Source organism: Rhodamnia argentea, chromosome 4 (genome assembly GCF_020921035.1).
Source record: "Rhodamnia argentea isolate NSW1041297 chromosome 4, ASM2092103v1, whole genome shotgun sequence".
NCBI lineage: Eukaryota > Viridiplantae > Streptophyta > Magnoliopsida > Myrtales > Myrtaceae > Rhodamnia > Rhodamnia argentea.
This window is the reverse complement of record NC_063153.1, coordinates 8,674,779-8,691,824: the sequence shown is the minus strand read 5'-3', so window position 1 is coordinate 8,691,824 and position 17,046 is coordinate 8,674,779. Positions and strand designations below refer to the sequence as shown.

General features: G+C 38.1%; 2 protein-coding genes across 2 annotated transcripts in view; both read right to left on the bottom strand.

Moving 5' to 3' along the window:
- Positions 1-17,046, bottom strand: part of LOC115729525 (disease resistance protein L6-like) — a 160,652-nt gene that overhangs the window by 133,836 nt on the left and 9,770 nt on the right. The window lies entirely within an intron of this gene.
- LOC115730447 (TMV resistance protein N-like) lies at positions 435-867 on the bottom strand. The gene has a single exon (XM_030661057.2). The coding sequence runs from the start codon at positions 865-867 to the stop codon at positions 454-456; it is 414 nt and encodes a 137-aa protein (XP_030516917.1). The 3' UTR covers positions 435-453.

The window sequence follows — 17,046 nt, the reverse complement described above, 5'->3', positions numbered from 1 at the left end:
TACCGAGGGAGGGGAAGAATACATAAATTACATGATTTCCACTCTACACATTGTGATGGTATGATTAAGTAAAAAAGCGACTAAGTAAAAAATATGATCAAGCAAAAAGTAGGTCTCACGTGTCTGGTCATATTGGGTTAACGGGACGTGAATTGAAAGATGCCTTGTCTGGGTCGGGTTTGACCCGGCTTGTTATGCTTTAAAAAAATCAGCCATATTCTATTTTTTTTTTTTTTTTTTGGATTCTCGGATGTTGGGTCTAACTTTCATTAACTTTTAATGCAAATCTTAAATACATGCCCCAATGTTTTATGTTCGTAAATTTCGAAGGACAAACTTTAATCCAATGAAACCTAAATATTATGCTTAGTAACCCTAAGGGGTAGAGGAGATTTACCGTTTGCCTGTAAGTTCCCGTCCAATTCTATCTCCAATCTTTTTAAGGGCACTTTCCTACCGCTCCAGTTCATCGGAGCCCCACTTCTCCTTGTGTTTGAGTATGGCATCCTTGTACAAATCAGTTTTGAGCTTCACATCATCAGCATTCACATCATAGAAAATGGGGATGATCTCTTTCTTCCGGACTGATTTTAAGGTGCATTCTTCCATGTGGGCTACCTCACGGAGACACCATGAACTAGAGGCGAAATTCTGAGAGAAGATGGGTATGTAGATCTGAGACTCATTCACTGCCTCAAAAACTTTATGGATTTCTTCACCATCTTCAAGTTCTTCACTGTCAAGGAAAACGCGGATACCTGCACGCAACATGCTGCGATAAAGGTGGTCGGTGAAGTTGAGGCGCGTGTCGCTTTCCCTGAAACTCAAAAACACATCATACTCCTCGGAGCTCCTCTTCCTCTTCATTTTGGTAAGTAGTCTCAGAACCCTGTCAATAATGATGGACTTCACGAGACTCCCCTCAATCGAACCCCCAGCGACCACCCGTTCTCTCTCTTCTCCGGAAGAGCCCTCTCTATCCCACAGGGTGATAGTTTTTCCCTAGAAATCCCCAAACTCCAAAACCCTTACCCTAAATTTACACAGAATCCCCACCACCATATCGTCTACCCATTCAAACCCCAATCTCAGTACTGGAACCGCACCATTTTTCATTAATCCCCCCATATATCCCCTGTACAATCAGTTTTCCAAGAGCTTCTTCCATCAACTTTACCAGAGAATCAACCTTTCAACCCATACTCTCCGTCTTTTCCTTAAACCTTGCTTGCACTCCCATGAGTTGTCCCAGGTTCAGTCGCTGTCTGATGGACTGCGATGTTTGACGAACCGGCCTGATTCAGGGACTGCTCTCGGAGTCAACCTGCTGCTTCAAATCCTTCAAAACAAAAATCCGACAGGATGAGGAGAATTACGGTGAGTTCATGCAGCATTAGAAGTGTTTATACGAATCGCTGAGCTATGAAGATTATGAGCTGGAATTGTCAAGGGTTGGGCACATCCTTGACAGTTCAAGCATTAAGAGCCATGGTGGCTCAAGAAAGGCCTGATGTTCTCTTTCTTATGGAGACGAAGAATAAAGATCTTGTGGTAAATCGCATTAAAAGGAATCTAAATTTTCCGCACCTTTTCGCGGTGAATCCAGTAGGGATTGCTGGAGGTTTAGCTGTACTATGGAGAGATTTGATGTATTTGAATGTGGATTATGCAACTGAAAGGTTTATCAACTTGACTTGTGAGGAAAGAGCAAGCAACAGAACCATGAGGCTCACGTTTGTACGCGCACCAAATGTGTTTCAAGAGAGACTCACGTTATGGGAGGAGTTGAAAGGCGTTAATTCCAGCACCCCATTTCCATGGATTTGCCTTGGGGACTTCAACAAAATATTATATCATTGGGAAAAAGTCGGGAAGAGAATGGCAGAGCATTATCAACTAGTTGCATTTCAGGATTTTCTGAATGATAGTGCGCTAATGGACTTAGAATATAAAGGGTACACATACACTTGGGCAAAAAATAGAGGTGGAGATGCATATGTCAAGGAAAGACTTGATAGGGCGCTACGCAATGTGGAATGGAGCGTTTTGTTTCCTACTGCTGAAGCTTATGCCTTGCCAGCAATTGGATCAGATCATAGCCCCATTCTGGTTTCCTTATACCCCGAGCAAAAGAAAAGGAGAAAAGACTTTAAGTTCGAAGCATTTTGGCTTGAGGATGAAGAGTGCAGCAGCATAGTCAGGCAAGTATGGCAATCCCCTCAACTGGTACGTGCAGGCTTATGGAGTAAAATAAAGGAAGTTTCAGGGGAGTTAGTTAAATCGAGTGGGAAAAAATTCTCGAATGCATTTCAGCAAATTAAGTTGCTAAAACTGGAACTTCAGGAGATTACTAATAGCAACCAGGTTGGCTTTGACAAAGAAAGGGCAGATAGCATAAAAGGGCAAATAGAAAAACCGTGGCAACAGGAAGAAATGTTTTGGGGGATGAGGTCTCGCATCAATTGGCTGAAATGGCGTGATAAGAATACCAAGTTTTTTTCATGCCACCACAATTCAAAGAAGACAACGCAACAGAATTTCGATGCTGAAAATGCCAAATGGAGAGTGGAGCTGAGACTCTACAAGGTTGAAACTAGAGACTATGGACTTCTTTAAATCCCTCTATTGCACCGAACGGGCCAGAAACTTTGTACCAGTTTTGGATCAATGCCCGTGCCTAGTTTCAAATGAAATGAACTATTCCTTGACTTTACCAACAACTTTGGAAGAAGTTAAAGAAGCTGTTTTTGGCATGGGGCCTACTAAAGCCCCTGGCCCAGATGGAGTGAATGGCCAATTCTATCAGCAACACAGGGAGTTTATAAAGGAAGATGTGTTAAGCATGGTGCAGTCCTTCTTTGACACAGGTATGTTGGATCCTACCGTGAATAGAACTCACATATCTTTAATCCCAAATCCGGAGACCTTAGACCAATTTCGCCCAATCAGCCTGCGCAATTTTTCTTGTAAGATTATTTCTAAGGTTATGGCAAATCGCCTTAAACCTTGGTTACCTGAAATGATTGCAACGGGGCAAAGTGCCTTTGTGAGTGGCAAGCAAATACAAGATAATATACTGATAGTCCAAGAGGTTTTGCATCAACTTAGAATCAGAAAAAGGAAAAAAAAGTTTCAGGCAGTGCTTAAACTGGACATGAAAAAAGCCTACGATAGAGTGGAAGGGGATTTTTTGGAAGCTTGCTTGTTGAAACTGGGATTCAATGCTGTATGGGTCTCTTGGGAAATGCAGTGTGTTATAACAGTTTCATTCCGTGTAAAGTTAAATGGGGAACCTCTCCCTTATTTTCAGCCAACACGAGGAATACGGCAAGGAGACCCTCTATCCTCATACCTATTTATTATCGTGGCAAATGTGCTGTCTCGTCTCAATGAAGAATGCAGTGGAGGAGGGTAGATTTAAACGAATTAAACTTAGTAGGAGTTGTCCCACACTAACCCATTTATTATTTGCCGATGACTCCATATTTTTTTTTTTGGAAGGAAGAATCACAGAATGTCAAGCGCTCAGTGAAATCTTGAATCAATATCGCTTTGCCACGGGACAGGCCATTAACATGAACAAATCTGGAGTGTTTTTTAGTAATGGCTGCCCTGAGAGGCTAAGAAGAAATTTGGCATGAGAGTTGAGGGTCCGGGAAATTGAGAAAACAGGAAAGTATTTGGGAATTCCATCTGATTGGGGTCAGTCAAAAAAGCAAATGTTTGCTTGGATTATGGCACGGGTAAACACGAAACTAGAAGGATGGAAAGAGAACCTCATGTCCAAAGCAGGCAAAGAGGTTCTAATTAAAGCAGTGGTTCAAGCTCTCCCCCAACATGCAATGTCCATTTTCAAAATTCCAGTTTCTATTTGTCGCTCCATTGAGCAGAAGATTGCATCATTCTGGTGGAAGAACAGAGATTCAAAAGCTGGGATTCACTGGAAAAAATGGGATGTCTTGAAGAAAAGGAAAGACGATGGAGGGCTAGGCTTTAGGAATCTAATCAATTTCAACAAGGCAATGTTGGGAAAGCACGCTTGGAGAATTACACAAAAACCATCCTCACTTTGGAGCCAAACATTCAAAGGGCTTTATTTTCCAAATGGAAACTTCTGGCATGCTGGAAAAGGTTATCGCCCATCATGGGGATGGCAAAGTTTACTAATGGGGAGGGATACTATAGAAAAGGAAGTGAGGTGGACTGTGGGAGATGGGAGAGATACAAATATCCGAGAAGATCGTTGGCTGAAACGGGGCATTATTGGAGGACCTATTAACCAAGGAGATCCACGAACAGTAGCAGAATTATTGGGAATGGAGGAAAAGGCATGGAATGAGCAACAGCTGCAGGGACTTTTTGACGAACAGACCGTACAGGAAATCCTAGCAGTTCCTCTAAGCATACATGCGAAAAGGATAAACTGTTGTGGACTAGTAATAAGAATGGGGAATACACAGTAAAGAGTGCCTACAACAACATCACTAGCACAGAAATTCGACACTCTCAAAGTCAACCATCGTCTTCACGTCAAACACCGAGGGCTCTATGGTCTATGATTTGGAACCTCAAAACCCCCCCAAAGATCCAAATTTTGTTTGTGGAGCATATGTCAGAATGCAATTCCTACAATGGAAAACTTGTGCAAGAGGAAAATAGTACCTGATTCGAAGTGTCCTTCCTGCCATCAACACCCAGAGACGATTGAACACCTATTTTTGTTGTGTAGCTCGACGAAGGCAGTCATCCGGCACTAAACATACGCATTTCGAGTCAAGTTTTGCAAAGGATAGAAGAATGGCTCCTGAAGTTCAAAAATCCCCGAACAAACTTACCTTCGGTTGAGCTCGTCGCCGGCATTCTGTGGAATTTGTGGAAGGCTTGAAACCACGTGGCGTTCCGAAGGAGAAAACCAGATCCGGTCACGGTGGCTGAGGGAGCCATTAGCAATCCAGATTAGCTTCAAAAGATGGAATCAATTGAAAAACCCAAATGAACTTCAACGAGATAAATTACCGTCGGCTTGGTCTCCACCGAAGACGGGCTCGCTGAAGATTAACGTAGACAGGTTGCTTACCGTGGGGTCGTCCGCTGAAGATTTTACCTTGTAATTAGCTCTCCAAGCCTTCTCAGACTTTGCGTGAGACCATGTTCAGAGGCTCATCTATCTTGTAATTCAAGTTATATTTGAATTAATGAAAGCTAATTTTTTGGACCAAAAACAAAAAAAAATCAAACAAGCACAACCAATTGCGTCGAACATTTGTGTGCACAAGTTTCTCTCCCGCGCCTCAACGTCTGTCAAGATAAAGATACATCTCAGCAATTCTTCAAGTAGATTTAAGTGCTTACAGTCTTCCTAGTGGACCCTCTGCTCTGCATTCACCAACAAATCCCAAAACAACTGGCGTTTGATCCGCTGTGTGTAGCAAGAGCAAACTGCTACAGGAATAAGTGAACGGAGATCGACTGTTGCTTATCACGGAAAGGTTTGATTTTGGGCTCTGCGATTGATCTCGATACGGAGAAAAACATCAAAAACGCCGGCTGGGAGGATGAATGTGAACTTCTGTGAAAGAGAGGACCTGTGGAAATAGATGAAACAGAGGAACGAAACACCAGGAGTAGTTTAGGTAATAAATATGCAAACCACTACAAGAAGTTGAGTAAATTATTCATTCTCTCTAGTTTGATAACCGGTCTTGGCCAGACTTGGAGCATCTTTTCGCGGAAGAATACATCTTTCACTATTGTTTTTGCCATGGACGATCATCACTGCAGTCCAAGGTACTTCATAATGTCCGTTTCTAGACCATTGTTGTAGGAACTATATGTGCATTTTCAAGCAGTTATACCTATGGCTTCCCCAGCTTAGACCAACATTTATTCGGGTTAGTACTTTTGCAGTACCTTTTATGTAGGCCTGTCAAACTTATAAGTTGAGTGGGCCAACTTGCCGCATATAACTAGTTTATGATCCATTTATAGCAATGGAAAATCCTCAATCAATACCCGACTTATTGCATATCCGACCGGACTTATATTGCTAACACACTTTCATATTTAATTCAATCTAGTCGGTCTATTTGAGGAGAAAAAAGAAATATAAATACAACTGATATTTGAGGAGATGATGAAGAAAAAGTCAAAGTGACATCCCGCATCACTTTTTATGCTCGTTGCATTCTTGAACATTCCTTGAAAAAGTCAAAATGAAAACCCGCCATTGAGCGGGATTCTTTTCTAGAGAAATCCCTCATGCTTAACACTAATTGAACATCATCTTCTCTACTAAAAACACGATGCTCATCTCAAGCTTCACAAAACCTCACACCGCAATCTCCGGTGTGTGCATGCTCACCCTCCCTAACTCTGCGCTACGTACATAACCTCTTCGTGATGTCAAATTTGAAATTCTTCTAGAAGTTGGTCTCTAACCTCTCAAAGAAGTTGAATGGTTGTTTAGTACTAAATCTGCACTTGTTTCAAATTCCATAAGAAGGAAGTTGCTCTTGAACCTCCCCATTGAAGTTGCCTCGTTGTTTTCCGATTCAATGAGTGCTATCAAAACTAGACGGCCGAAATCGTCCGTGTGTTTCTAGACATGCAAATAAAGCTACCTGCAACATTCAATATACAATTGGGGAATCTAGAGGAATAGTTACATTTTCAAATGATATAGGTATAGTGCATACAAGAAAAAATGAGGCAAGTGAACGATATTGAACTCAGTACATATGCTTTGAGTTGCTGGACTGATCAAGAAAGTACGCATAACCGTGAGTTTGAGAAATTAAGGTATTAGGTGTTTTGCTTAAAACATCAAGTAAAATATGATAAGAATCCACCGATGCAAACATTTCGGACAACGCAAGATTAACGACCCAATACCCAAAAAAAAAAAATAACCTCAGCATCTATCCCAATTTTATTTTTGTCTCATAAGAAACCCCAATTTTTACTTTTGTCTTAATTCTACTGGTCTAATATCCAAAGATACCTCAACTTTAGCATATGTCCCAATTATATCCAATTTTTTTTGTCTCATAAAAAATTTCCAATGTTTACTTTTGTCTCAATTCTACCACTGTTAATCTTCCATCCATAATCACATTTAGTTAATCCTAGGTGGAATTTTCACGTTAGTAATGAATTACAACTCAGCAAAGCCGACATTAAAAAATCCCTCAACTTCTCCTCTATTGTCTACTTCCCTTGCATGTTGTCGGAAGATACAGAGCCACTAAAGATGGCACATTTGAGACTCTCCTTGACACTCAATAGCCCAAAGAACGGCTAAACATGGAGATTTGATTATTTGAACAGGCGATCCCAAATCTCATCCTCCCCGAAACCTGCTATTTTCGAATAAATTTGTTCGTAAGTTCGGTGAGAAAATTCGAGCCACGTAGAATTAACTAACACCGATTATGCACAGAAGGCTAATCATGATAGAATTTGGACAAAAGTAAAAGTTGAGAGTATTTTATAAAAAAAAATACAAATTTTGGATATAATTAGGATATATGCTAAAGTTGTGGATTTTTTGGGTATTAGGTCGGTTGAATTAGAATAAAAATAAAAATTGATGGTTTTCTATGAGAGAAAAAAAAAGGTTTTTCAATATAATTAGACAAACGATAAAATTGAGAGTTTTTTTTTTTTTTTTGGGGGTATTAGGCCAAATGATAAAGTTGAGAGTGTCAACATGTTTATGAACGTGTGCGTCAACGCATTACCATATTTATTCGTCTATGTTTCTTGGATAATTCTTTGCCATATATATGTCACCGGGCTTAAGTACACCTCAAGTGCCACAAGTTGTGTACGGCGCTCACTTTAGTGCCAAAACTTTCAAATCGATCACTTTAGTGCTAAGTTTTTTTAACTTCGATCACTTCAGTACCAATTTCTTTTAAAAACGATCACTTTAGAGCTAACGTGGCTTCCCGAAAATTCGACACGTGGTATTTTTTATTAATATTTGAGATGACGTGGCTCGGTGAATTTGACACTAAAGTGATCGTTTTTTAAAAATATTGGCATTTAAATGATCGTTTTTAAAAAAAAGTTGGCACTCAAGTGATCGTTTTAAAAGTTTTGGCACCGAAGTGATCGAAGTTACAAAAACTTAGCACTAAAGTGATCGATTTGAAAGTTTTGGCACTAAAGTGAGCGTCGTACACAACTTATGGCACTTGAGGTGTACTTAAGCCTATGTCACCGCATGCTTCATTTGCGGCCACCATTTTTCCTTTTTCTTTTTCAACTTTCAAGTTATACAAATGAGCTCTCGTCATCAAGTTGGAGTGCAGAAAGAGAGAGAATCTGGACTCTCCAATATAAGAGGAATAAAAAAAAAATGGTTTCGGTTAACATGAGTTTGTTCGGAAATTTTCCAAGCTCTTGGTAGAGAACATTTATGCGCTGCTCATCCTGCCTAATAACGTCGTTAGACAATAATTTTCTTTCAGGACCCATTTCATGATATCTTCGTGATGAAATGCTCTTTCTTCATATTGACATCAAAGATGACGAATAGTGGTTTCTCCTAAAATACTATTTTGCGTGTGATTGTTTGGTCAATTCTACCATGTGCTGTGGCCATTAGAACCGAAATCAAAAATCATCCGTACACCTCAATTGTCTTTGGATTTTAATAAACAGATTTTTGCCCTTGATTATATTAACGAACCTATTGTCAAAATAGTGGACAAATTGTCAAAAAAGTCTCAAATCTTTCGTACTTTTGCCAATTTAATCATAAACCTTTTAAATTTACCAATTCACTCCTAAATATTTTCACATTTTATCTATTCAGTCCTATTGACTGAAAATCGTTGATGTGGACATCGATCGTCCTATATGACACCGCCGGCACCGACTTGGACACTTCTAATGTTTTCAATATTTTTTTGTATTCTTAATTTTTTTACTATTTTTACTTTCCTTTGTGGTTTTTGCTTCTGGTTCAGAGGCCAACGGCCATTGGACAAGAGCCGACGAGAGTCAATGACCCATGCCGGACCCGAGGGCAAGGGCCACGAAGCCCTCACGACCACAAGAACGGGTCGCGGCTCTCACCCAAGGTCTAGCAACCCTTGCCAGCCTCCAAGCCGAAAAGGCAAAAAGAAGGAAAAAAATTCAAAAAAAATAAATAATATTATTAAAAAATTATTACATATTGTCTATGTGAGTGCCGGCAATGCCACATACAATGGTCTATGTCCACATCAGTGATTTCCACCCAATAGGACCGAATTAGTAAACGGTGGAAAGGTTTAGGAATCTATAGGTAAAAAGGCAAAATGGGCAAAAAGTTTAAGACTTTTTTGACAATTTTTCCTCAAAATAGTTATAGTATTCCCCAAATAATTACCATTGAAGTAATTAAGGCAATTGAGTTAGATTTTCACCTGCTTTATGACTTGTTTGGATTGCACGAGATTAATTTTTGTGTTTTCTCCGAATATTGGCTGGTAGAGTTTATGTGTTGAGTGACGATTCATAAGAGGATGTCTGCCAAGGATCGAATGCTCAATATCTGATCCTATCTGTGTACATTGTAATTCTGTCAAAAATTCTAGGGACTACCTTTTTTGTTTTTGTTTTTGTTTTTTTCCAGTTTCCGCTTTTCGAATGAAGTCCAGTGGAGCGTTTCATTGGCTCATAGTGGAAGTTGTTATCCTCTTTCTTTTGGAAACGTGCTCGGAATTAATACATAGGTTGTAACATGTTTGGATTGCTAGGAATAAGAAATCATGATAATTGCATTATAGTCTCTCACTGTGAATGACATTTTTTAGTCCGTTATAAGAGATGTCAAATTCAAATTATTAGTGCACAAAAAAATAAAAATTACTACGTGAAGATATTTAAATTCCATGTATGTCTTTGTCCTTCCAATTTTTGTTAGAAGCGAAGCTTGTCCGAGAGAAAAGACCAAAAACCAAGGTTCATTGGGCAAGCCGTATGAACACAGGAATTTCCTTCCTCGGCTTATCTTAATCACTTGTGTTGACACATGAATTTTTACCAGCAAGACTAAAAACAAACTAAAGCGGCATCGTTTTGGCTTCTCTAAAGCCACATTGGATCCACATGAATTCTGGTTGCTTGTCGTTGTCCGCTTGCTTGTCGTTGTCCACACAAGCCACCACATACGGATTTTAACGGCCGTCTTGGACCAAACTATTGCATTAGGGTCTATTTTGCGATCTTGGGACTCGTTTGGGATGTTTGTCAAATAAAAAAATTAGAAGTTTGGGTCATGGTGGGTATAGTAGTTTTCAGTAGTATTCTCCAATGACAATGTAATAGATTTTTAGTACATCCATATTGAGTGTACCTACAGATGGTTGCCTAACCGGATTCATTTATCAACTACCCATTCAAAGATGGAAATGTAAAGAAATTTGTTTTTTTATTGACGGTGAACGTGGCTATTAGTCATTTTAAATGGGCAAATCGACAACTTTCAAGCCGGCCCTTAAGCGTGCTTTGCACAAATTTTAATTCCTAATTGTCGTCTTCTTCCTTGTGAGCAATGGTGGCAGCGAATGTTATCAATTGCACCCCTCATTTGTCTTCATATCCGAACATGCATCCATTTATTCCGAGAATTCATGAGCTAAACCTACATTTTACACAATCACATTTTTTTTCTCTTTTTGGCTTGATAAGATATGCGCAATCCCTCTGGTTGGGGGTTGCATTTCCTAGAAATGAAATGTTGGTCCCACCTTGTTAGACTAGAGCAGCACATAAAGTCACACAAACTCAACACTTTTTTCTTGATCAATATATTTTCTTAAGATGGTAGGAAAATCTTGTTTATACTAAGGGACAGACAATTATGGCTACGTCAGAATCTTTCAGAAAAGAATAAGAGAGTTTTTCTAGTGTAGTTAGAGGAAAAAACATAGTTGGCCGGCTCACATAGAAATCAAATATAATTGTCTCTTTCCCACCTAATGCTCTGCAGTAGCAAGTGGAGAACGTTAAAGGTGCTAAGACTTTTCAACTAGATTTGGAAATTTTTAAAGGCTCCTTGGATGACCATAATGGCCAATCAACTGTTTTTTATGGGGGGTCTCCTTGGGATCAAGGAATCAAGTCTCTACACTATTACAAAATGTTATGATTAGATCCAAATTTTATTTTTTGTGCAACTAGGTTCCTAGCATGTGCAGGATCTTTCACAAAAGAATAAGAGAGTTTTTCTAATGTGGTTCAAGAAAGAAACAAAGGTTGCCAGCTCACATGGAAATCAAATATAATTGTCTCTTTCCTACCTAATGTTTTGCATTAGCAAGTGGACAACGTTAAAAGCACCAAGACTCTTCAACAAGATTTGGAAATTTTTAAAGACTTCTTGGATGACCAAAATGGCCAATCAAAAGTTTTGCCTTTTTTTTTTTTTTGTCTCCCTGAGATCAAGGAATCAACTCTCTAAACTATTACAAAATGTTATGATCATATCCAATTTTTTTTTTTTTTTTGGTGCAACTAGGTTCCTAGCATGTGCAGAATCTTTCACAAAAGAATAAGAGAGTTTTTCTTGTGTGGTTTAAGGAAGAAACAAAAGTTGTCGGCTCACATTGAAATCACATATAATTGTTTTTTCCCCACCTAAAGTTCTCCATTGGCAAGTGGACAACGTTAAAGGTGCCAAGACTTTTAAACAAGATTTGGCAATTTTTAAAGACCCCTGGATGACTATAATTCCCAATCAAAAGTTTTTTTTTTTTTTTGTCTCCTTGTAATATAGGAATCAAGTCCCTAAACTATTACAAGATGCTATGATTCGATCCATTTATAAGAAAGAGAGAGAGAACGAGGAGCTGGGGTGTGTGTGTGTGTGTGTGTGTTGGGGTGGGGGGCCGTGGGGGGAGTGGGTGGGTTTTTACTAACATGTGTCTTTTTTATAGCCCAGCAGCTCAGGCCCATCCCCTAAGCGCTAGCCCTTGCAATTCGGACTCACCCATACATCCTAGATTGTTCAAACTTCAATCGTTGCAGTTTGCTTATATGAAAAAATAAATAAATAAATAAATAAAGCTTCCTGTTGTTGAGAACAAATTGAAATCGAACTATGTATATTTTAGAAGTTCGTGATTTTTGTTCAATTAAGTCTCTGGGATAAATCTGTGAAACTTTTAAGTGTGATTGGTCGAGAGAGAGTTTGATGAAATTCCTAAATAGGCAGAATACTTGGCTATTGATTGTCTGTTCATATAGCAAGTGTGCTTGGTTATTGCCAATGATTTCTATGTATTCATAATCCACGTGGTATTGGTGCTTTATTTTAGTTTGGATTATCTCTAAATAGATTTTCATAGATCAAGCTTGCTTTGTTTTAGCCTCATTTCATCTACGCATCGTGTCTTCGACTCTTGTTCACTTTGTTATTTTCTCTACTCTGTTTGGATCAATATATGAAAGCGAGCAAATCTTTCATGAGTTGCATGAAATAACAAATGGGAAAATAGTTAAAAAGTCCTACACCTATCGCACTTTTGCCAATTCAATGCTAAATCTATCCCATTTTTTTCCAATTCAAATATATATATGATGAAAATCTAAAGATTTTGTGTAAATCTTGAGTAAATACTAGTAGGATTTAGCTATTAGCCTTAAGGATATATCTTGTTATAAACAAAGTAAAGTTAATTATGAGGATAAGACATATTTAGGTTCATTAGAACCATAAGAATATTCACTTGTGATACATTAGGTTTTGTGACACTTAAAGAGAGAGAATGTTGACAAACAAAAGAGATGACATGTAAGGTTTTTCTCTCCAGGAGGTGTTATCCACTTGCCACATTAGCATATTGAATACATATAAGTAGAGTTAAAAGCACTTGTTAGCATGAACGGCTATGTTTTTGTTGATGCAATTATCACCATGATTCGGTGTTTGAAACAGTGTCAATCGATATAGCCAAAGTAAGAGAATGTAATAGTTTTTGTACTGTGTGATACATTAATTGTGATTGATATTTACTATTTTACAAGATTGGTCTAAAAGGTAATATGCAAAGATTTTTAATTAGTCTAATATGGCCTAGCTAGTATGGGCCGAATAAAGTCCGGCTTATGATGAGATAGTTAGTGGCGGAAAACTTTATAAATAGTGCTCAAGTCTCTCCTCTAACCCCGATAAACAAATAGTCTCACATAACGAGCGATTACTGAACGAGTTCGTGAGGGGCAGTCTTATTCAGCTAGTGATATAAAGGGGAATAGAGGAAAGCACTTGAACTTTGGATCCTTGCCATTTCGCATAAAAAACGATAAATTTCAAATCAGGTGCGAATTCGTTTTTTCTTCATTACTGTGTTCTATATTTTGGCTTTGGAGATCTTGGGATGCCGTTTTTCACGGCTTACAATGCAAGCTTTCAATAGCGAACAACAGTAGCTTCTTGCGGCTGCAACAATGCTAGCAAGCTTCCACGACGTTCGGCTGTGTCTCTATCATGCTTTCAAGTATTTCACGGCACTTCTGCAGTTCCTCGCGACTACACCCAACAGCTCCGGTGAGACATAATCTTCTAGACATGATAGATACATGATCCCACACGATAAAAGAACATACGTCTAGCATTGGACAGCTATTTTAAACTTTCCTGTCACTTGTAATAGTTAGGGGAATGTCCCTTTTTAACGATATAAGAAACATTCCAAATCAGATCTTGACCGCCAAAATTGTGGGAAATTATTATAAAAGTTGTAATTCAGTCCTAATTTTTTTTTAATTTAACCAATTTAATTTTAAATCTTTTGTCAATTGGCCAATTGAGTCCTTCATATCAAATAAAATGGCCGACATGGATATCGGTCTTTCTCCGTGGCATAAATGGCTCCAAAATGGACAATTTTTGTAATTTAATATTATTTTTCTATTTTTTTTTCTTTTTCTTTGCTTTTCTTTTTGCTTGGACCGGCGAGGGTCATCTCGCCGCTTGGCTGCAGACGCGATGGCTCTAGGCGAAAACCACACTTAGATTATCAGTAAGGTGTTCCCAGTTGTTATAATAAAGGAACAGCTTGAACCTTGGGATCACACTTGTACTTATTGGCGTTACAGGTTGTACACGCACCACAGTCAGAGATTCATCCTGTTCTTCCTTTTCCATTATCATCATCATATTCATGGTACCTTGTCTTTGAAAAGGACAAGATAATCTCTCTTGAAACTGACATCATTTTGAATTCCCCTTGTATGATTTTTGCATATGACTGCTTGGCCAAATGTACAATGTACAATGGCCGTCAAAATTAAATGTCATTCGTAGACCTCATGACTTTTCAATCTCAATAACTAAATTTTCACCCTTTTTCTATCTTAAAAAAAAAATAACACGGATAATCCCTAAGCTTTGGCCTAATATTCATTGTCATTGAATTTTTAACTCGTTCACTGTGGTCTTTGAATTATTCCTAAATGTTGAATCTAGTTACTAGTATTCAATTTGTTTAATTTAGCACCTCAACTTTCCATAGCAAAGTCAAAATAGTTTTTGGTTCCATTCATAAGTTTTCATAATGACAATATTGCCTAGATTGCAAAATATCTTTTCATTTCAATCCGTTTCCTAAATCAACGAAAATATGGTATTTGCAAGTGTTATTATTGTTCTCTTTAGGTAAACTTTAAATTATGGTTTCTATGATAGTAAAAACATAGTTCAATTTAAAGTTCTATCCGATCAATAAAACTTTAAAAATAAGTGTTTTCATGACGATAGCATCTTTAAATTTATCACACTTAAATGTTCAACCTTTTTTCAAGCACGATTAGTTAAATCTGTAAATTAGGAAATCAAAGTAGCAGGAGGGTAAACCGATATAAGTCTAAGTATTATACTTTTACTAGCTAAAATAAATTTGGATGGAAGTATCGTGGTACTTGTAATAACCAAAATTAGTATAAAAAAAAAGTAATAAAAAGGTAGCCATACTTTTTTAGGGAACGGATTGGGTGTAAAGTTCAATTGAAAACTTCTAGAAAGAGTCTGAGATGGAGAGAAGGATTTGCAAGAGGGGACCAATAGCCATGACAACTGCCCATGTCTTGTCGTGGTTGGTGAAAAAGCACGCTATATCTAGGAGTACAAAGGGAGCTGCTATCCGACATTCTAATAATAGTGTTATTATTTTTTATCATAAATACACATATCATTATCGTGTGTTTTGCAATTGATGAGTACTTTATGCAAAATACGCGGTGATAGTGTGCGCATATATGGTAAAAAATAATTGACAATATTATCAGGCTGTCAAAGAAACATTTTCCTAATACAAAAGACTGCAAATTTCGCCCGCTCTCTACACAATTCTTTTCTGTTCTTTTTATTATTCAAAACTCCACTCGATTCTTTCCATTTAGCCATATATGACCCCAATCCCAAAATTTTGTGATTTCTCTTAAATGATTTCCAGTCCTATGATGATCATGTTTTCAGATGTCTCGATGACCTCTTCAGGGCTTCAGCAATATTGTATAGCTTCTTTATCTCTGCTATTCGTCTTTATGTTGAAATTGGTAAATTTGGAAATTAGTCGACAGTTTTACTATTGAATCCCACGTTCCTCAATCCTTTTGCCATGCCAAACCTCCCTTTTTTTCTTTTTCTTTTTTTGTGGCTACGAATGTTAGAATCGTTCCGCTCTTAATTACTGACGACTCGAAGACAACTTCTAATCTCAAACTTTGACTTGAAAGTCTCACGGAAGCATGTTCATCCTATTACCTTAAAAAAAATTGCCAAAAATGTTCTAGACCTTTTTTTTTTTTTGTTAAAGTTATAAACCTATTAAAATTTTGCCAATTGAGTGATAAATTTTTTAATTGTGCTAATTAAGACCTAAACATTTTCATATTTTTTCATTTCAATCCATCTAGCTAATTTTGATGGAAAATCATTGACGTGGCACAGTCAATATCGACATGGATAATTTAAATAATACTTTAGTATTTTTAAATTTTTATTATTTTTAATTTTTCTTTTTATTTTATTTTCTTCTCTTTTCCTTTTTTTTAATGTGGCTAACGAGGATCATCAGGCCGGCCATTGGGCCAGGGTTGTTGGGTCCTCGCCAATTGTAGGCGAGCGCCGCGAAGCGCTCGCCAATAGTGGGTGATGGTCACGGCCCTCACCAACGGCAAGCATGGGCCTTGCGGCCCTCGCCCAAACCATCACAATTCCCGGCAAGGCTAGTCTCATTAAAGTCAATGAGGGACCGACGACCCTCTTTGGCTAGTAAAATAAATAAAATAAAATAAGGAAGAGAAGAAAAGATAAAAAAGAAAGAGAAAGAAATAGAAAGCATATATAATATTTCAAAAAATATTGGAATTGTTCACGTCGGCTCCGGTCGTGCCACAAAGGACGACCGACATCTATGACAATATTTTCGGCCAAAATTAGTCGGATGGACTCAATTCACAAAACGTGAAAATGTTTACAACTCAACCGACACAAATAAAAATTTTAAGACCGAATTAACAAAACATAAAAAGATTTAGAACTCAATTGGTATAACTAAAAAATTTAGGACTAATTGGCAAAGTGTAATAGATTTAGGACATTTGCCATCACCTTAATAACAAATATAATAACTGCGTTTAGTTAAAGAGCAGACTGAAATCGGAATAGTGAACTCCAATCAGCTTTGTTCTACTTGTGACGATTTAAACCTATTGCATAAAATAGCTTAAGAGCCTGTCATCATCGATCTCCACGCCGAGGAAGGTGGGGGTGATTCTTCTTTTCCCCAACTAACGCTCAAAACTCTTTTTCGGTCACCGTACGCTCTCCTCATTCTCTCATAGGGTTACACGCGGCCGCCCAAGACGCCCTCTTCTTCCTCCCAATTTATTATTCCCTCTGTGCTTTTCTATTTCTGTATTTTAGGCTTCTCCCATGATATTGTGATTACGTAGCCGACATTCTCGACGGAAGTAAGTTCTGAATATAAAAATGCAAGTGCCTCAAATGAATCTGCTCTATCGGAATCTACTCGCTTGCTCTGGCTC

Excerpts from the sequence above, each read along its gene's own strand:
- LOC115730447 (XM_030661057.2), bottom strand. The coding sequence starts at position 867 with ATGAAGAGGAAGAGGAGCTCCGAGGAGTATGATGTGTTTTTGAGTTTC.